Below are 21,601 nucleotides of genomic sequence, written 5' to 3'. Positions count from 1 at the left end.
ACCTTGGAGTAGACCTTTCCAGGGAGGCTGAGGAGTGTGATCCCCCTATAGTTGGAACACACCCTCAGGTCACCCTTCTTAAAGATGGGGACCACCACCCCGGTCTGCCACTCCACAGGAACTGCCCCCGATGACCACGCAATTTTGCAGAGACGTGTCAACCACGACAGCCCTACAACATCCATAGCCTTGAGATACCCAGGACGAACCTCATCCACCCCCGGGGCTCCGCTGCTGTGTAGTTGTTTGACTACCTCAGCAACTTCTGCCCCCGAGATTGGACAGTCCATCCCCAGGTCTCCCGGCTCTGGTTCCTCCTTGGAATGTGCATAGGTGGGATTGATGAGCTCCTCGACGGTGGAAGGAATACTTTTATTCCTTCCACTGTCCGGCTATAGCCCCAGTTGATGTCAGCAGCTCCCCATCCGCACTGTAAACAGTGTGAGCGAGTTGCTGCCTTCCTCTCCTGAGGCGCCGGAGAGTTTGCCAGAACCTCTTTGGAGCTGATCGAATATCTTTCTCCATGGCCTCACCAAACTCCTTCCATGCTCGAGATTTTGCCTCGGCAACTGCCACTGCTGCACCCCGCTTGGCTATCTGGTACCTGTCTGCTGCCTCTGGAGACCCACAGACCAGCCACGCCCTGTAGGCCTCCTTCTTCAGCCTGACGGCTCCCCGAACCTCTGGTGTCCACCAGCGGGTACGGGGGTTGCCACCACGACTGGCACCGGCCACCTTGCGACCACAGCTAGCAACAGCCGCCTCAACAATCGCAGAGTGGAACAAGGCCCACTCTGAGTCAATGTCCCCCACTGCTCTCGGGACGCGGTCAAAGCTCTGCCGGAGGTGGGAGTTGAAGACCTTCTTAACAGGTTCTTCTGCCAGGCGTTCCCAGCAGACCCTCACTATGTGTTTGGGTCTGCCAGGTCTACGCGGCATCTTCCCCTGCCATCTGATCCAACTCACCACCAGGTGGTGATCAGTTGACAGCTCCGCTCTTCTCTTCACTCGGGTGTCCAAAACATACGGCCGCAGGTCAGATGATACGACTACAAAGTCTATAATCGACCTGCGACCTAGGCTGCCCTGGTACAAAGTGTACCGATGGGCATCCTTATGTTCGAACGTGGTGTTCGTTATGGCCAAACTGCGGCTTGCACAGAAGTCCAATAATGAAACACCACTTGAGTTCAGATCAGGCGGGCCGTTCCTCCCAATCACACCCCTCCAGGTCAAGCTGTCATTGCCCACGTGAGCATTGAAGTCCCCCAGCAGGACAATGGAGTCCCCTGAAGGAGAACTATCTAGCACTCATCCCAGGGACTCCAAAAAGGGTGGGTACTCTGAACTGATATTTGGCCCATAAGCAGAAACAACAGTCAGGACCCATTTCCCGACCCGAAGGCGCAGGGAAGCTACCCTCTCGTCCTGCGGGGTAAACCCCAACACACAGGCAGAGAGTCTTGGGGCTAACAAAAAGCCAACCCCAGCCCTCCACCTCTCACCCAGAGCAACTCCAGCAAAGGAGAGTGTCCAACCCCTCTCAAGGACTTGGGTTCCAGAGCCAATGCTATGTGTCGAGGTGAGTCCGACTATATCTAGCCGGTACCGCTCAACCTCTGCCACAAGCTCCTGCTCCTTCCCCACCAGTGAGTTGACGTTCACACAGTGTCTTTTTGTTTTAATATGGTGTGAAGCAGGCTAGAGGCTAACGTTGATGCTAATGGGAATTTGAAGCAAATAGTCAGCTCTGATAATATCGCAAGCTACTTTTTCAATTACCAACAACTGGATATTACAGTGAAGTGTACGTGTGAAGTAAATAATGAGTTTTACTTGCTTTAATGAGTCATTCGGAACTATAACAGCAAGATGGGAAACAACATCTCTTCCTCTAAAACTGAAGACAAACTACCGTAATAAGTGTAGTAAGTGCCCCACTACAAAACACCCAAGACTACTAACGCCAGATTTTACAATGTTTTTATCTACTTATCAACATACTGCGCATGACTCATCTTTGCTTGTCATCTAGAATCTTCTGGTGCTGATCCGTACCTGCCAACAATCATGAAGCTCACGGAACGTCTTTGAGAAAGTCACTGAAATAGGGTGCAGTAACCACGTTTTACCACAGGATGTCAATCTTTCTTCTTACATGTTGCACCTTTAAAGGTGGAAAATGGAACACGAACACCAAAGCAACATCTAGTGTGTGGAGGTTGTAGCTGCAACATAGAGCAAGGTTTCCAGCCATCAGGATACCAGGTTCGCTAGAGGTATTATTTTTAGAAAATATCACTTTTTATCAAATTGTTCCATATTGCTCCTTTAAGTTAATTTAAGTCAAGAGTTTTAAAGATGAGGTGAACTGAAAAAAAATGTTTTTTATGATTATTTCTGATTATAATCGGTCACTCTGAGATTTTCATGCAGGCGGAACATGGAAATCTTGGGTGTAAACGCGTCAGCAGAACTAAACCAGTAGGAAATGACGATCATCGCTGAAGCGGTCTTCTGACAAGGCCGTCGTCACAAAGCAACACACATAACACCATAAAACAGGACAGTACGTACCTAATAAGCTGTGCTGCAACGTTGTTGTTTTCTTCAGCCGTTGTTCATAGCCTCTGTTTACTGCTTGTGTTGCTATAAGCTAACTGGAAAAATGCCAACTTGAAAAGGGCATGTTGCCCCCTACTGTGCCGGAGTGGCACAAACTTCATTTGAGATACCGGTTTTCTAATGTGCATGTAAACTAGGATAAAGACTCCCAGCCTATTACAATAAGATCGACCAAGGTCGACTCAGATGCTGGTCAGTGTGCTTGTAACTGCAATCAGTGACTTTGCAGAGTGCCTAAACACATTTCAAACACACTTTCTGCATCTCAGAACAGGAGCATCATAGCTTCTTTTAAATGACTCATAAGGCATACACTAGAAAACACTGCAAATGCGTTGAATAAACGAGTAAACCCCAACTTTTGGAAACAAAACCCTATAAACCCTCTGCTACTGACCTTTCACTACAAATGTAGCCATGTTTGTTGGTTTGGCTGTTGTCTCTGTTTAACTGTGTCTTCATTCACAGATCCACACATCGCTGATCAATGGTCGACCCAGTGCTGAAGACCCATCCCCAACCTTGTTGAACTTTACTTCTGCCCGCTACATCAGGCTGGTGTTCCAGCGAATAAGAACGCTGAACGCCGACCTCATGACCCTGACGTTCAGCGACTCCACAGATATCGATCCCATCGTGACAAGACGGGTGAGGCTCAAAGCAAAATGATTGACTATGTTTCATTCTTTAAAACTCCTTCAGTCCACCTAGTGTTTCTCCACGTCTAGTCGTTGTTTCATTCTCATCCGGGCTCCTCTCTTCTCGTCCTGTCAGTATTACTACTCCATTAAGGACATCTCAGTCGGAGGGATGTGTATTTGTTACGGCCACGCCAAAGCTTGCCCGCTCAGCGCCGCCACAAAGGTAAAAACGCTTTGCCGTTTCTAAGTACATCTAAGAATACTGCTGAGGTAACAAAGCTCCCTCGTAGGACTGAACCAGAGCAAAGAGCAGCCCGGGGCCTCGGCTTTTTATCTGTAATTTCATATCAAACTTTCCGAGCGTGTGTGATTCCTTCAGGGACACAGGTGACACAACGAAAGGTTGTCTCACGTATCACTTCAAACACAGGTGTGTTTGATACCAGACATCTGATCTTTCCCTCTTTTATCCCTGACCACACACGCACACACACACACACACACGCACGCACACACACACACACACACACACACACACACACACACACACACACACACACACACACACACACACACACACACACACACACACACACACACACACACACACACACACACATTTTTTAGATGTCCTGAGGCTTACATGCGTTGCGTATCTCAGATGTGACACCGGTGTCTGGTCCCTCGGAGATGATGTCAGTGACAAAAAGTGATGTCGGCAGTGTGTAAAGAGCTCCAGTTTCTTTTTTCTGTCCTGTTGTCAACCTGAAAGGTTATTTTCTACAGGTGTTTAAACTGGCTGGAAGAAATCCTAAAAACGGCAGACCGATGCAGCCATGTGCCTATTTATTACATCTGTTGGTTGTTATAGCGAATTATGTAGTCGCCAAACAGTCAGACAAGCCAGAATGTTTAGCTGTGTTGCATTTTAGTTGTCTAACAACTCCCCTTTTGCTTCCACTAAAGTTTTGGGCAGCTGCATAAGGAAAGATGGAGACCTGTGCAATGATTTTGTTGATGAATGTCAGCTGAACGTTTACTCTGATGCACGATCGGCACAATCGCAGCTCCGAGGAGATTCTATCTGTGACTCGGATGAAAGAGGAACATTCGGCGGGGCCAACAAGTCCAGACTTGGCTCTGGTTTTGTCTTACGCCCTCAGCTACATCAAACACTCTGACCACATAACCCAATATGTTGCTTTTCAATTCTGATTCGATAAATTTTGTTTTTTACTTGTTTCTCTCCTTTTATGGTTTTGGTGTTTTCTGATTACCTAGAAAAACTGGTTATCTTTCTTTAGCCATAAACTGTGACCTGGGAATAATTAGCAGGTTTATTTCTGTAGCTCTCGGCGGCCCTCGAGGTTTTGTCTTTACCGCAAAATCGAAGGTGCCAGTGTTAAAAGGAAAACTCAGGTGTTGTGGTTTTTGTCTTTTGTGGTTCACTCGAATTGCAGCAGTCAGGCAGGATGACCTTTGCCATAGTCATTTTCTAAAATTTCACAAAGTTTAGGAATTAGAAGAAAAAACAGTCTTTTAAATAGCACTTCTTATAAAAATCACGAGGCAAGAACAAAAAAATACATAAAAAATATCATTAAAATGAGAAATTTGAAAAAGAATTCTATTTTTCTATGAGATTAAAAAAATGTAAAGAAAGGGAGAAAAAAAATGAATAGGAAAGAGGGAAATCGGTGAATCCCGGGAAAGGCGGGATAAGAGCAGAGCAAGGAGAGGGAGGTGATGAATGTCCCACTAAAGACTGTTCAGGTGAGTTTAAAGGAGACCACTGAGTCCACTGATCTCAGGCACAGGGGGAGAGAAGTCCAGAGTCTGGGGGCCACGGCAGCAGATGATCTGTCACCTTTGGTCTTTAGCCTGGTGCTGCACAACCTATAGGCTTTGGCCACTGGACCTCAGGGACCTGCTGGGGGTGTAGGGACTAAGAAGATCACCAATGTAAGATGGTGCTTGTCCATGTAAGGCCCTATAGACCAGAACCAGGATCTTGAAATGAACCCTGAAGTTGACTGGCAGCCAATGAAGCTGGAGCAGAAGCGGGGTGATGTGGGTGTGTTTGGAGGACTTGGTCAGAAGCCGAGCACAGGCATTCTGAACCACCTGTAGACTGTTCAGGGAGGTTCTGCTCAGACACGTGAAAAGAGAGTTACAGTAGTCTAAGCGTGAGAAGATGAAGGTGTGGATAACTGTCTCAAGTTCAGAGCGGGACAGAATGGGACTCAGCTTAGCAATGTTCCTGAGATGGAAGAAGGAAGAGCAAACAAGAGAACTGACATGAGAATCCAGGGTGGGAGCAGGGTCAAAGGTCACACCAAGATTCCTGACAGAGGGTTTGGTGTGAGAAGCAAGCTGACCAAGAGAGTCTCTGACTTTGGGAACCAGCTTGTCTGGGGCACAGATGAGGATCTCAGTCTTATTTTCATTCAGCTGAAGAAAGCTCCCAGCCATCCAGGTTTTAATAGATTCTAAGCAGGTGTGTAACAGCTGCAGCTTAGACATCTCATGGGGCTTAAAAGAGATGCACAGTTGGATGTCATCTGCATAAAGATGGTAGGAGATTCCTTTGAAGGAGCTCCGGATGTGCTGAAGAGGAAGCAGATAGAGGAGGAAGAGTAGAGGCCCCAGCACAGAACCTTGTGGGACACCATGGGTGAGGGTGGTGGTGGTGGACCGAAACTTGGAAACAGCCATTATGCTCAAAACGACGAACTGTGACATTAACAAGGCTCCAGAAATCTACAGGTTTTATTCACAGGCAGATTTTAGTGTTGTCTGCATAAAAATGTAAAAGTACAACATGCTTTAGGTGGTGATGGTTACATTTCTTCTACTGCACGAAGGCCCTGCACACACGTAGCTTGATTTCCCACTAAACAAAATATTTTTCTATGGTCTGGCCTGTCATCCACGCAAAAGTGAAGATACATGGTGTTAAAAACGTTAAGCTCAACTACTGATCCATATAGAACACCACTGTCCTTTGTTTTCTTCTCTGTAGAAGTTCAGCTGTGAATGTGAACACAACACGTGTGGCGAGAGCTGTGACCACTGTTGCCCAGGTTACCACCAGCAGCCATGGATGGCAGGAACCTTCCTCACTCGACACGTCTGCGAGAGTAAGGAAAATATTACACTGTAATAAAAAAAAAACGTTCTGCAGTTCTTCTGATTTGGAGGTTTTATGCTGCTATAGTTGTGATCACACAACCAATGTGGTGCGGTAACCTTCATGTTTTTTGATTACTTTGCTGCAGAAAATCTACAATTAAGTTCAATGTACTTAATAAAATTGCGCAGTGAGGAAGTGGAAGTTCTTTCCAGCCATCTGGAGTCAGGCTTGGCTGTGTTAAAGTATCAAAAATCCCCCTTTTGCATTTGGTAACCTCTGTAGCAGTGAAGTCGAGGCTAGAGGATGTGGTCATAAAACCAAGTTAACAGTGTAATCTTCATTTAGTTCCACTCAGACCCAGTGGGGGGGTGGGGGGTGGGGTGGGGGGGGGGGTGGCGTTTGAGAAGCGATGTCGATTCTGTGACACTGACACAGCATCACTAATGTGATCTCAGTTAAAGAACCAGAGCCTTTTTTCAATATCCAAGTACCCTAGTACGTTCTTGTGTACTTGACAAGTACGATCGTGGCCAGTAGAGCAGAAAGTCTGTTCCACCGAGTACGGGAGGACAAGGACGGTGTTTGGAACAGAACCGTATGTTACGTCATGGCAACATGCGCTGCTTTACGCTATGGTTAAAAAAATTACCTGAAATAAAAATTAAAGTCTTGTTTGTCCTTTAACTAACAAAATAACAATAATTACATTTTATTTTTTCATTTGGTCCACTTTGGATCACACATAGATAAAATAGCAGAATATCCCACTGAAGAAATCTCCATTGGCTTCCCATCTATCTCCGAATAGAGTTTAAGATTCTGGTTTTTGTGTTCAAATCCCTCAATAACTTAGCACCTGGCTACTTGTCTGAGCTCATTCACCCTTATGTCCCTACGCGATCTCTTCGATCAGCTGACCAGCACCTTCCTCATGTCCCTAGCTCCCGCTGTAAATCCTGCGGGGAGCGCGCCTTTTCAGTTTGTGCACCGAAGCTCTGGAACCATTTGCCCCTCCCGATCAGACTCTCTTCCTCTCTTTCCCTTTTTAATTCTCCTTTAAAAACTCACTTTTATTCTCTGGCTTTTAATTCAGTCTAACATATTCTCTTTTTCCTTTTCTTTTCTATTTGAATTACTCAATTTTAATGGATTTAGTTTTTATTTTTGATTGTATTTATTATGTATTTTTGTTCAGCACTTTAGTCGGCTCTCATGCCGTGTTTAAATGTGCTATACAAATAAACTTGGTATGGTATGGTAAGAAAAAAGTAAATTTATTATGAAAACTGAGCTATTTCAAGTAACGCTGCTTTTATTCTGATAGTGGGTTGGCTAATTAGCATTTTGTGGATATTGTAAAGTAGAGGCCGACCGATAAATTGATTTTTTTCTATATCGGTCATCGGCCAAAATTATTTTTAAAAGCCGTAAAAATATATATAAAAAAAGTAATCAGGCACCTGTGTGGCCACTTGCAGCCACTACTACAGGGTATCCGCGGGTCCTTAAAAAGTCTTAAAACGTCTTAAATTTGCTTTTCCAAATTTAAGGCCTTAAAAATCCTTAAAAATGACAAATAATACTTAAATACAGTTTCCAAAGGTCTTAGATTACCAAAGACCCAATAAACAAAATCGTTTTGTTTCTATTAAATTTTGTGAATTTCTAGTAAGTATTCAGCATTTTTTGTGTATGGTGTTGGCGTAAGCAGAACCATACACATTCAGTTGGTTGTGACAGGGGACTATTTTTAGATGAGCACATTAATTGGTTAAGCTAGTGGGAGCTTGCGCCATGAGGAAGTGCAAGTTTGATGGTAACTGGATGGTTAATCCCACTTTTACGCGGTTCCAGGCAATAGCTAGAAATAATAGCTTAAATTTAATTTCAAAAGTAGCTTAAATTTGGTCAAAGAGGCCTTAAAAAAGGTCTTAAAAAGTCTTAAATTTGACTCCCTTAAACCTGCAGATACCCTGTACTAGACTGAAGAAAGGACCCGAAGGATCCCAACACCCCATTTTGATTTTGTTTTCTATTTTAAGTTCAATAAATATTAAGATATTTATTGACTTGTTTAACTTTGAGCGAACTCTCCATGATGCGTACTTAGGACCGGAGCAGTACTGGGGCCAGCATTGGTGACGTTGGCATACCCATAAGGAGAAATGCACCTGAAGAATGCCGTTGGGTTGGACTCAGTTCTGGAGATATTCGTCTCTTATTGGACTGTTCACTGTAAACCCAGAGATAGTTGTGGGTGACAAACTCAGACTGGTACCAAGGGTCACGGTACATTTATACTATAAGTACTTTATATTCTCATTCTTTTTCATTCTGATGGTTGGTGTCCCCTTCACCAGCTGACCTCCTCTACGCCTGCATACCCAAATGCATCCAGTTGCTGCCATCTAATTGGCTGATTAGCCGTCTGTGTAGTTGTGTCTAATAAAGGAAACTAAGTTTTCTCCTCTGTAGTACCACATAATAATGTGGATTTTTGACAGTGAGTTGGAAAGTCTTTGTTGTCTCTGAGAAGGTCAACAACCACGATTCTGTTACTCCAAACTTTTAACAAACTCTCTGTAAGAGTTTTAATCTGAAGGCTCAGACATTTAGCCCAGCTGGGATTCCTTTGACCTAAAGTCGAAAATACATCCTTGAGTTAAAGTTTTCATTGGATTTCCAACTCCTTTTATCTAACTGGAGAAAAGTTGACTCATTCCAGAGTTGAGGCCGTGCAGAGCGAACAGGAAAACATGTCTGTTGTTGCTCTTGGACTGCCGCGATAACACACCCTCCACAGTCAAAATATAAACCAGGAACCTTTTTCTGAAAGGCTAACCCTAACCCCATACACAACAAACAGATCCCATAAGTTAGCCGCTGGGTTGAGTGAATAAACCGAATGAATAATTTAATCAGCTTTTAATCTCTGTTTTCAGAGTGTAACTGCCACAATAAGGCAGAGGAGTGCTACTTTAACCAGACAGTCGCTGATTTGTCGCTCAGTCTGGACATCCATGGTAAGTACAGGGGGGGCGGAGTCTGTATCGGCTGCCGTGGCAACACAGCTGGAGTCAACTGCCAGAGCTGCATTCCTGGTTACTATAGACCCCCAGAGGTATGTCTGACCAGCACACACCATCAGCTCACCAGTAACGCTCTAGTTAAACAACTGTTTCTCTTCTTCACCTGTCCAGGTGAGTGCAGATGAGGACCATCCCTGCATCTCATGCTCGTGTGACCCACAGGGTTCTGTCAGCCAATCATGCGTCGCAGATCCGAGCCAAGCCACTTCCAGTACACAAATAACTTCCTCCACATTTGTTCTTTCTAACTTTGTGTCGTATTATAAATAATTTCAGCTCCTTGTTGTGCTTTAATTCTCTTTTAAGAGACTTTTAATGTCTCGCTCGGCCACCTTGATTTCCTCAGGGATTTGTTTTATTGAAGCTCTGTAACAAACGCCGGAGCTTCTGCTGATGAAATGTCTCTCTGTGTTAAGATAATTTTACACCTCTGTACATTAGTTTTATGTAATTGAAGTTATTTCGGTTGCAACTTCCTCAAAGATTTTTTGTTCCCACGTTAGTTTTTGAACCTTCTATGTCTGTGTGTGTTTGATTGGCAGGTCAGCCAGCGGGGTCATGCTGGTGCAAAGAAGGTTTTGGGGGCTTGCGATGTGACAGGTGAGCGACTGGCAGACACACACACACACACACACACACACACACACACACACACACACACACACACACACACACACACACACACACACACACAAAGAAAGAAGCAGACATATAGTGACAGGTGAGCAGAACCTTTCAGCTCATGTCCGTTCAAATTAGGATTCTGAATCTGCAAAAAAGGTTCCATTAGGAACTCAAATGATCTTATCAGTCGACACAAAATATAAAACGCTGACCACCGTACAGATGTGAAACAGGCTTTGTGCAGATGTGCATCTTCAAATGCAAATAGATCCAGATTGTTTAAAAACTGTGTTACCGTTTCCAAACGTGAGTCTGTTACCATCAGGAAGCATGAAAGGGAAGGAGCCTGGACCTTAAAAAGTTCTGTGAGTTAGATGGAACTTCAGAAATTCCTTGTATGATTTAATTCCTACTAAATTAATTTACCATATTCATGAATATTAATTTCAAAAATACTTAATTATATCCTCCTTGAACCGTCACCTTATCGTGGTGGAGGAGTTTGAGTGCCCTAATGATCCTAGGAGCTATGTTGTCTGGGGCACTTAGTGCCCCTGGTAGGGTCTCCCATGACAAATTGGTCTTAGGTGAAGGGTGAGACAAAGAACGGTTCAAAGGATCTTTCATGGCAGTTAAAATGAAGAGTCGGAGTACCCGGCCCGGAGGGTTACCGGGGTCCCACCCTGGAGCCAGGCCTGGGGTTGGGGCCCGTGAGCGAGCGCCTGGTGGCCGGGCTTTCGCCCATGGGGCCCGGCCGGGCCCAGCCCGAACCGGATACATGGGCTCGTCCAACTGTGGACCCACCACCCGCAGGAGGAACATGAAGGGTCCGGTGCAATGTGAATCGGGTGGCAGACCAAGGCGGGAGCCTTGGCGGTCCAATCCCCGGACAAGAAAACTAGTTTTTGGGACATGGAACGTCACCTCGCTGGCGGGGAAGGAGCCGGAGCTTGTGGCAGAGGTTGAGCGGTACCGGCTAGATATAGTCGGACTCACCTCGACACATTGCATTGGCTCTGGAACCCGAGACCTGGAGAGGGGTTGGACACTCTACTTTGCTGGAGTTGCTCCGGGTGAGAGGCGGAGGGCTGGGGTTGGCTTTTTGTTAGCTCCGAGACTCTCTGCCTGTGTGTTGGGGTTTACCCCGGGGGACAAGAGGGTAGCTTCCTTGCGCCTTCGGGTCGGGGAACGGGTCCTGACTGTTGTTTGTGCTTATGGGCCAAATATCAGTTCAGAGTACCCACCCTTTTTGGAGTCCCTGGGACGAGTGCTAGATAGTGCTCCATCAGGGGACTCCATTGTCCTGCTGGGGGACTTCAATGCTCACGTGGGCAATGACAGCTTGACCTGGAGGGGTGTGATTGGGAGGAACGGCCCACCTAATCTGAACTCGAGCGGTGTTTTGTTATTGGACTTCTGTGCAAGCCGCAGTTTGGCCATAACGAACACCATGTTCGAACATAAGGATGCCCACCGGTACACTTGGTACCAGGGCAGCCTAGGTCACAGGTCGATGATAGATTTTGTAGTCGTATCATCTGACCTGCGGCCGTATGTTTTGGACACCCGAGTGAAGAGAGGGGCGGAGCTGTCAACTGATCACCACCTGGTGGTGAGTTGGATCAGATGGCAAGGGAACATGCCGCGTAGACCTGGCAGACCCAAACGCATAGTGAGGGTCTGCTGGGAACGTCTGGCAGAAGAACCTGTCAAGACGGTCTTCAACTCCCACCTCCGGCAGAGCTTTGACCACGTCCCGAGAGCAGTGGGGGACATTGAGTCCGAGTGGGCCTTGTTCCACTCTGCGATTGTCGAGGCGGCTGTTGCTAGCTGTGGCCGTAAGGTGGCCGGTGCCAGTCGTGGTGGCAACCCCCGTACCCGCTGGTGGACACCAGAGGTTCGGGGAGCCGTCAGGCTGAAGAAGGAGGCCTACAGGGCGTGGCTGGTCTGTGGGTCTCCGGAGGCAGCAGACAGGTACCGGACAGCCAAGCGGGGTGCAGCAGTGGCAGTTGCCGAGGCAAAATCTCGGGCGTGGGAGGAGTTTGGTGAGGCCATGGAGAAAGACTATCGATCGGCTCCAAAGAGGTTCTGGCAAACTGTCCGGCGCCTCAGGAGAGGAAGGCAGCAACTCGCTCACACTGTTTACAGTGGGGATGGGGAGCTGCTGACGTCAACTGAGGCTATAGTCGGACGGTGGAAGGAATACTTTGAGGAGCTCCTCAATCCCACCAATGCGCATTCCGAGGAGGAACCAGAGCTGGGAGGCCTGGGGATGGACTGTCCGATCTCGGGGGCAGAAGTTGCTGAGGTAGTCAAACAACTACACAGCGGCGGAGCCCCGGGGGCGGATGAGGTTCGTCCTGGGTATCTCAAGGCTATGGATGTTGTAGGGCTGTCATGGTTGACACGTCTCTACAACATTGCGTGGTCATCGGGGGCAGTTCCTAGGGAGTGGCAGACCGGGGTGGTGGTCCCCATCTTTAAGAAGGGTGACCTGAGGGTGTGTTCCAACTATAGGGGGATCACACTCCTCAGCCTCCCTGGAAAGGTCTACGCCAAGGTACTGGAGAGGAGGGTCCGATCGATAGTTGAATCTCAGATAGAGGAGGAGCAATGTGGTTTTCGTCCTGGCCGTGGAACTGTGGACCAGCTCTATACCCTTGCAAGGGTGATGGAGGGGGCATGGGAGTTTGCCCAACCAATCCACATGTGTTTTGTGGATTTGGAGAAGGCTTATGACCGTGTCCCCAGGGGCACCCTGTGGGGGACACTCCAGGAGTATGGGGTGGGTGGCTTTCTGTTAAGGGCCATTCAGTCCCTTTACCAGAGGAGCGTGAGTTTGGTCCGCATAGCCGGTAGTAAGTCGGACCTGTTCCCAGTGAGGGTTGGACTCCGCCAGGGCTGCCCTTTGTCACCGGTTCTGTTCATCACTTTTATGGACAGAATTTCTAGACGCAGCCGTGGTGTGGAGTGTGTCGAGTTTGGTGGCAGGAGAATCTCGTCTCTGCTTTTTGCGGATGATGTGGTCCTCCTAGCTTCATCCAGCTCTGACCTTCAGCTCTTGCTGGGTAGGTTCGCGGCCGAATGTGAAGCGGCTGGGATGAGGATCAGCACCTCCAAATCTGAGACCATGGTTCTCGACCGGAAAAGGGTGGCTTGCCACCTCCGGGTGGGGGGAGAGGTCCTACCTCAAGTGGAGGAGTTTAAGTATCTCGGGGTCTTGTTCACGAGTGAGGGTAGGAGGGATCGGGAGATCGACAGGCGGATTGGTTCGGCGTCTGCAGTGATGCGGACGCTGAGCCGATCTGTCGTGGGGAAGAGGGAGCTGAGCCAGAAAGCCAGGCTCTCGATTTACCGGTCGATCTACGTCCCAATCCTCACCTATGGTCATGAGCTTTGGGTAATGACCGAAAGAACGAGATCGCGGATACAAGCGGCCGAAATGAGTTTCCTCCGTAGGGTGGCCGGGCTCAGCCTTAGAGATAGGGTGAGGAGCTCGGACATTCGGGAGGGACTCGGAGTAGAACCGCTGCTCCTCCGGATCGAAAGGAGCCAGTTGAGGTGGTTTGGGCATCTGGTCAGGATGCCTCCTGGACGCCTCCCCGGGGAGGTGTTTCGGGCATGTCCTGCCGGCAGAAGGCCCCCGGGTCGACCCAGGACACGTTGGAGAGGTTACATCTCCAATCTGGTCCGGGAACGCCTTGGGGTCCTGCCGGAGGAGCTGGTGGACAAGGCCGGGGAGAGGACGGCCTGGAGCTCCCTAGTTGGGATGCTGCCCCCGCGACCCGGACCCGGATAAGCGGAGGAAGACGAGACGAGACTTAATTATGGAGGTTTTTCTGTTGAAATCAGTCTCACTCTTACGTTGGACATACATGGCTCTATGGTCTCCACAGCCTCCATGACTCATAACTGAGTGATAGGTGACCCTACCACCTGCTCCATATCCGTGGACCACAAAGACCAAACTTGTCTGTCCATCCTTTGTTGTCTGCTTATTCGGGTCTGGGTTGTGAGGGAACCAGCCCCAGTAGTAGCCTCCACCAGTGAGACCCAAAGAAGTCCCACCCTGGAGCTATTTTTCCTCCATCATGACCTGGGTTGACCAAACGCCTAAACCAGTGGTTCCTAACCTTTCCTCCTTGAGGACCCCTTTGCCAGTGTTATTGAGAAGCCAGGACCCCCAACCCCAACTCCCCTGAGGTGGTCCCAGACTAGGTTAGGAACCACTGAACTAAACTATCTCAGTTGGCATCCTCTTTCCCTCATTCATGAACAAGACTGCATGTTCGACCTCTATTTGTCGTTGGACCCTTGCTCCAACCCAGAGATGGCAATCCACCCTTTTCAGACCTGGAGGTGCTGATCCTCATCCTAGCTACTTCACAATCAGTGCAGAATCTCCTCAGCGAGAGCTGAAGGTCCCAGGCACCTGAAAAATTGTCACCAGAATGTTAAACTGATTACTATCGCATTTTAAATTAATTAATTAATTAGGTTATTTTTATATATATATATATATATATATATATATATATATATATATATATATTTATTTATTTCTTTTATGTATTCTTTCTTTATACTTGCTATTTTTAAACTGAGTTTTTTACCATAGATTTATGATCAACATTATTCTGTATAACTTTTTATATTACAATTCTCATTTTAGCTCTGGCGATCTTATATTTTAACCTTAATTTAACCTTTTTCCAGTGTTTCCTCTGTGGGAGTCCTCTGCCCCGGGGGGGCGGTGGTCGGCTGTGGCGGCCTGGGTGCTTTCCAGGTGTGCCTGGGTGGAGGTGGGGGCCTCCACCCTCCCTGCCCTGGGCGCCCTGTGTCAGTGCCTCGGCTGCTGCTGTAGATCTGCTGCTGTCGGGGCGGATGGCTCCCCTGATGGCCTTTCCTTATCTTAGCTGATTTGGCTCTTCTGATCTCAGCCCATCATGGTTTTTTCCATTGGGGGGAGGGGCATGTGTGCATGCCAGAGGATGAGTGTTGTGAAAGGGTTTTTATTGTCAGACTGTTTTTAAAATTCTGGGGATGAGATGGAATGTGGGTATGCGTGGCCTTTTTAATTTGTTAAACACTTTGAGTTACATGTGTTGCATGATTAAGTGCTACAGTATATAAATAAAGTTTGATTGATTGATTAAACTGCCGTGAAAACGTTTGTTGATGCTTCAGGTGTATTTCTAATACCATCTTAAGGCCGTCGGAGGTCTAGGTCTTCGGCCTGCGTGAAGGGGACATCATCTGACTTATATTTAGAAGTTACTGCGTGACTTCCTGTCCAGGATCGTGTTATCTTCGTAGAACATCAGGCCAAGACGCAGCCTGACCAACTCAGTTTGAGCAAAGTAAAAACAGCAGCAGCAATTATGAAAATGGACAATGAATGAATGAATGAATATTTTATTTGGGACAGTGCATGTTAATGAACGTACATGTAGGGATAGCATGAATGTAAACACGCCAGATTGTAGCCTAGGGCTAATTTCCATCTGTAGTCCCGAGATGGTTGTCACATAAAAGTCCAGTGACATTAACAAAGAGTTCATTGACAAGAAAAAAAAAAAATTCAAATTAAAAAATAAAACATCAGTAAGACACAAATATGAGATTCTGATCACTGCGGACCCGAGGTATTTGTCACTTTGGGGTTCTCTGACATTTGGAAAGTGGTCCAGTGGCATCATTTAAGTGAGCAGTGATAATAAATACTGAGGGGTAAATCATAAATACATCATATATACAGTACAGTAGTAGGAACATTGGCGAGGATAGCATTGCTCACATTTTTTGCTATGTGAACTTGTGTTGATCCCATCGTCTACAGATGTGCTGTTGGTTACAAGGACTTCCCATCCTGTCAGCGGTGCGAATGCAGCGTGGAAGGAAGCACCAACACTGACCCGTGCATAACTCCCTGCGTGTGCAAGGTACTAACACACACACACACACACACACACACACACACACACACACACACACACACACACACACACACACACACACACACTCACGCTCGTGTGCTCACACTTAATGACAAGTACTTTGCATTAACCTTTCTCTCCCTGTCATCATTATTTTCACCACATTAACACTTCAATAACATGCTTTCTGCTCCTGCTTGAGGACAGCTCATAAACTTTGCTGCATTCACTTCTCATTATGTTTCTTTCATCTATTTTACTTGCAGGAAAACGTGGAGGGAGAGAACTGCGACCGCTGCAAACATGGATTCTACAACCTGCAGCGCGGCAACAGACGCGGCTGTGACAAGTGCTTCTGCATGGGTGTTTCCAGCCAGTGCTCGCCCTCCACCTGGAGCTACGACAATGTGAGCAACGTCACCGTTCTTCTCTAGCTGAGGTCTTTGTATCTTTTTATGGACTGGAAAATTATTAGTTAAGCTGTGAGCTTTAATAGTTTTTATCAGTAACACACAGCCAGTCCTCACCTGCATTTAATTAAAACCATAGCTGCATCCAATGAGGCGTGTGCATGTGATGCACATTTGAACTGTTCTTGCTCAGAAGGTTTAAGTTGGAAGTGAAAAAGAAAAGAGATGCTCATGGGCTGATGTAAACATTTGGTCAGACCCATCGTGTCTGAAAAACTTTAAACTTTTACAAATTAATTTTTACTTTAACCCTTATATAACCCTTTAATTTTTTAACGTTAGTGTCCTTTGAGCACACAAAAAATGCACTAAGGTCGTATAAGGGTTAAATATTAAACCACCATGATAAAGTTGACGTTTGAGAGAACAAAACTCCTAACTTTGGCCGTTAATTGTGCTGTTTTAACATTGTCGTGTAATCTAACCAGTGGCGACTGGTGAAAACACGGTTTTAAGGTTTCAAGTGGACACTGGGAAAATAGCTCCAATTCCAAACAATTATTTCCCTTCTGCAAATAAGCAGTTTTAAAAATGAAGTCTGATTTAAAGATAAAGAAGGCAACAGTAATAATATTCCTCAAATAAATACACAAGCTTACCGTGTGAACCTTTTAGAGTAACCATAAGGTCCATTTTTGTCTTTATTCACATTTTATTTTGAAATTAGGTATTTTCATTTCAAGTTTATTTATAAAGCGCCTAATCACAGCAAGCGTCATCTCAAGGCACTTCACATAATAAACATTCCAATTCAGGTCAGTTCATTTAGCCAATCAGAAAAATAAAATTCTATATAAGGAACCCAGCAAATTACATCAAGTCACTGACTAGTGTCAGTGACTACAGCAATCCTCATACTAAGCAAGCATTTAGCGACAGTGGAGAGGAAAACCCCTTTTAACAGGAAGAAACCTCCAGAGGATCCTGACTCAGTATAAGCAGCCATCCACCATGACTCACTGGGGATGGAGAAGATAGAGCACACACACACACACACACACACACACACACACACACACACACACACACACACACACACACACACACACACACACACACACATACACAAAGTAGTGTTTCTATGGTTACATTGTGATTTCTTAGTAAATATTCTATTTGGTGAGAGATAAACTTTATTGTGTTTATCCTAGTGGATCTATAATTAAACGGGTAAACTAGTAGTAGCACATTGAATATCAACAAAAGTAAAGTGTTCTTATCAGGAGAGGGAGAATGATTAAATGGTTAGCAACAGTGTTCAAGACGATGGCCCCCTCCATGCGGCCACCGCAGCTCAGCATAACATCACTGTAGCTTCTTCTGGGGAGAAAAACACTTAGAGAGAAAATAAAGTTAACAGCTGGAATTGCAGGAAATAATACAATTATAGAACAGATTGTAGAAGAAAGTAGTAGAGTGTGGAAAGTGGTATGTGTGTCCTCCAGCAGTCTAAGCCTATAGCAGCATAACTACAGAGCTAACTCTGGATAACCTAGCATTTTAGATGGAGGCATGTTGGAGGCAGGGCAAGGGAGAGCCGTCTTTACCGACTGTACACTCCACCTCCCTCTACTCCCCCACTTGTCCAGATCTAAGCTAACATCAGATTTTACCCATAGGCCCTATCAAATAAAAATGTTTTAAGCCTAGTCTTGAAAGTAGACAAGGTGTCTGCCTCACAGACTAAAGCTGGGAGTTGGTTCCACGAGAGAGGAGCCTGATAACTAAAAGATCTGCCTCCCGTTCTATTTTTAGAAATTCTGGGAACCACCAGTAAACCTGCAGTCTGAGAGTGAAGTGCTCGGTTAGGAATGTATGGAACAATCAGATCACTGATGTATGATGGAGATTGATTCTTAAGAGCTTTATATGTGAGAAGGAGGATCTTAAAATCTATTCTGGCAGGCAGCCAATGTAGGGAAGCTAAGACAGGAGAGATATGATCTCTCTTTTTAATTCTCATCATAACTCTTGTGTTTTCAGTCTCCCAACAGTCCGTGTGTCTCAGTTAAGAATGCCTTTAAGCGCAATACTCAGGTCCACCAGTAGGCGGCACCAACATAGAAATATCCAGTTTTAAAGATCAGAATCGCATAAAATGTAACCAAATAAACACATTTCTGCAGCAGCTACATATTTTATCTATATAAACCAACAGTGTGTGTGTGTGTGTGTGTGTGTGTGTGTGTGTGAGAGAGAGAGAGAGAGAGAGAGAGAGAGAGAGAGAGAGAGAGAGAGAGAGAGAGAGAGAGAGAGAGAGAGAGAGAGAGAGAGAGAGAGAGAGAGAATTAGGGAGGAGGGGAATGAGATCCAACTTCTTCTAGCATGCAAGCTAGCTATTTTCCTAGCGAGGGCGCTGTCGGTCATTATCCCAGAAATATTCATTAGGTGATGCTGATTGGCCAAGAAATCTCCACTTCCCCCTAGCAACCAACCACGATTGGCTGCTTAGCAGCAGCTCGGGGTGCTTTTCCCAGCACCCCAGGAGTGAAACTAGTGAGTTTTAAGGAGGAAATTTACTGTTTAATGAAAGACAGCTGGTGAAAATGATGAATAAATAATTCAGATTGCAAGTCATCTCCATGCCATGTTTTTCTTCTGCTAAGCAACTAAACCAGGTGATTTAAATCAGCACAGTGAATGAACCTGGTTCAGCAGCTGAGCAGAACAAAAACATGGAGATGACTTGTTGATGCCGCAATTCCCATCTCTAGTAGCCACACACAATTAATGGAATCTCCTTTTACATCAGGGAGGTTGGCGCTCTGGCGCCCCCTATGGATGACCTCTACTGCATTTAACCCTTCTAAAGAAGAACTGTGCTACAAAAGAGGGAACAGACAAGTTTAGCAATAAAGCCACTTTCAGACACTTCACACAACTACGAGGTAAAATGGAAAACTCCTTGACTGCTCTGGCAAAACCATGCAGAGATGACACAGCAGCTGCCAAAAATGTATATGGAAACCATCCAATATTCTGAGAAGATCACATCCGTTTGCCAAGAACAAAAGAAGATTAGAGATTCAGGCCTTCAAAAGGGCAGACTTGGGTCTTGATGGTTCCACAGGCAGCAAAAGTCTTTGTGACCACTTTATGTGTCAAAACGCAGATCTGTCAGAGTCTCAGACAAGTCCACAAGTCCCATACTTACAGCCTGTTAATATAAGAATGAACAGACTTGTTTTGTCTGTTTGTTTTTAATAACAATAAGTTATTTAGCCCTTTCGTATAATAAAGATCACAGATGTTACATTTATATGAAACATATATCATTTTACAGCATCCCGCTGTGATTATGACCAAATAATGTTTCTAAGCAACAAACAGATCTAAGATCTAGTTTACTTCCAGTCTAACCTGTTGGTTACCCGTCAGCCTGCTTTACCGTAAAGTTTTGTGGCAGAATGTCGTAATTGTGATTGGATTCGGTAGAATTTTTAGCAGCTGCAAGTTTATTTAGATCAAGTGTTAAAAGAGTTTAGTTAATAAATCGGTGACTAATTCTTAAGATAAAAGACCATCTTTACTAAGTCTAGGTGAGAGTGATGGGAGTGCAGGTGAGAAGAGCAAAGGAAGAGAGCAGGGGACAAGAAAGGAGAAGGGAAAGACGAGAAGAGAGGCAGGAGGCAGGAGAGGGGTGAGGCAAGAGGGAAACGGTTTATAACTGACAGGTGAGGTGGGGGAGGAGGGGGAGGCGAGGCTGACAGGATGACAGCTCTGATTCAGACACAGATGTGTGTGTGTGTGTGTGTGTGTGTGTGTGTGTGTGTGTGTGCGCGCGCGCGCATGCTCAAAAGGGGAAGCCAAGGTTATGCTAATTGCAAAGACACGTGTGTGTCTGTCTTCAAACACACACACACACACACACACACACACACACACACACACACACACACACACACACACACACACACACACACACACACACACACACACACAACCGTCACTCGGGAGTTTAAAAACATCTCTCAAGGTGTCAGTTTCAGGTCTTCCTGCCTAACAGATGTAAAAACCAATAAAGGACTTAAAATTTTTACAGGTTTTTCTTTTTGAAAGATCATGTCGATAAAATGCTGCTTTTCAGGATGCAGATGTTGTTTCATCCTGACACAAATATAGATGCAGATGTTTTTTTATTCTGACACAAATATGGATGCAGATGTTTTTTAATTCAGACACAAATATGGATGCAGATGTTTTTTTTTCATCCTGACTCAAATATGGATGCAGATGTTTTTTTTTCATCCTGACTCAAATATGGATGGAGATGTTTTTATATTCCGACACAAATATGGATGCAGATGGTTTTTTTTTTCATCCTGACTCAAATGTGGATGCAGATGTTTTTTTTCATCCTGACTCAAATATGGATGGAGATGTTTTTATATTCCGACACAAATATGGATGCAGATGGGTTTTTTTTCATCCTGACTCAAATATGGATGCAGATGTTTTTGTTTCATCCTGACACAAATATGGATGCAGATGTTTTTTTTCATCCTGACTCAAATATGGATGCAGACGTTTTTTTTTCATCCTGACTCAAATATGGATGCGGATGTTTTTTTCATCCTGACTCAAATATGGATGCAGATGTTTTTGTTTCATCCTGACACAAATATGAATGCAGATGTTTTTTTTTTCATCCTGACTCAAATATGGATGCAGATGTTTTTGTTTCATCCTGACACAAATATGGATGCAGATGTTTTTGTTTCATCCTGACTCAAATATGGATGCCGATGTTTTTGTTTCATCCTGACACAAATATGGATGCAGATGTTTTTGTTTCATCCTGACACAAATACGGATGCAGATGTTTTTGTTTCATCCTGACACAAATATGGATGGAGATGTTTTTATATTCCGACACAAATATGGATGCAGATGGGGTTTTTTTTCATCCTGACTCAAATGTGGATGCAGATGTTTTTTTTCATCCTGACTCAAATATGGATGCAGACGGTTTTTTTTCATCCTGACTCAAATATGGATGCAGATGTTTTTTTTTCATCCTGACTCAAATATGGATGCAGATGTTTTTTTCATCCTGACTCAAATATGGATGCAGATGTTTTTT

The 21,601-nt window shown here is 45.4% G+C and overlaps 1 protein-coding gene across 6 annotated transcripts in view; it reads left to right on the top strand.

Annotated features, from left to right (window-relative positions):
* The window catches only part of lama2 (laminin, alpha 2), a 246,629-nt gene that overhangs the window by 83,212 nt on the left and 141,816 nt on the right, over nt 1-21,601 (top strand). For all 6 annotated transcript variants that reach the window (XM_070544166.1, XM_070544163.1, XM_070544160.1 and 3 more), the window contains exons 6-13: nt 3,094-3,273; nt 3,400-3,489; nt 6,289-6,406; nt 9,342-9,520; nt 9,600-9,699; nt 10,031-10,088; nt 15,952-16,054; nt 16,315-16,455. In XM_070544166.1, coding sequence (XP_070400267.1) covers nt 3,094-3,273; nt 3,400-3,489; nt 6,289-6,406; nt 9,342-9,520; nt 9,600-9,699; nt 10,031-10,088; nt 15,952-16,054; nt 16,315-16,455 — 969 coding nt within the window. The remainder of the gene's footprint in view (nt 1-3,093; nt 3,274-3,399; nt 3,490-6,288; nt 6,407-9,341; nt 9,521-9,599; nt 9,700-10,030; nt 10,089-15,951; nt 16,055-16,314; nt 16,456-21,601) is intronic.

This window comes from Nothobranchius furzeri, chromosome 2 (assembly GCF_043380555.1).
Source record: "Nothobranchius furzeri strain GRZ-AD chromosome 2, NfurGRZ-RIMD1, whole genome shotgun sequence".
Lineage (NCBI taxonomy): Eukaryota > Metazoa > Chordata > Actinopteri > Cyprinodontiformes > Nothobranchiidae > Nothobranchius > Nothobranchius furzeri.
The sequence above is the reverse complement of the archived record's forward strand: the minus strand, read 5'-3'. Positions and strand labels throughout refer to the sequence as shown.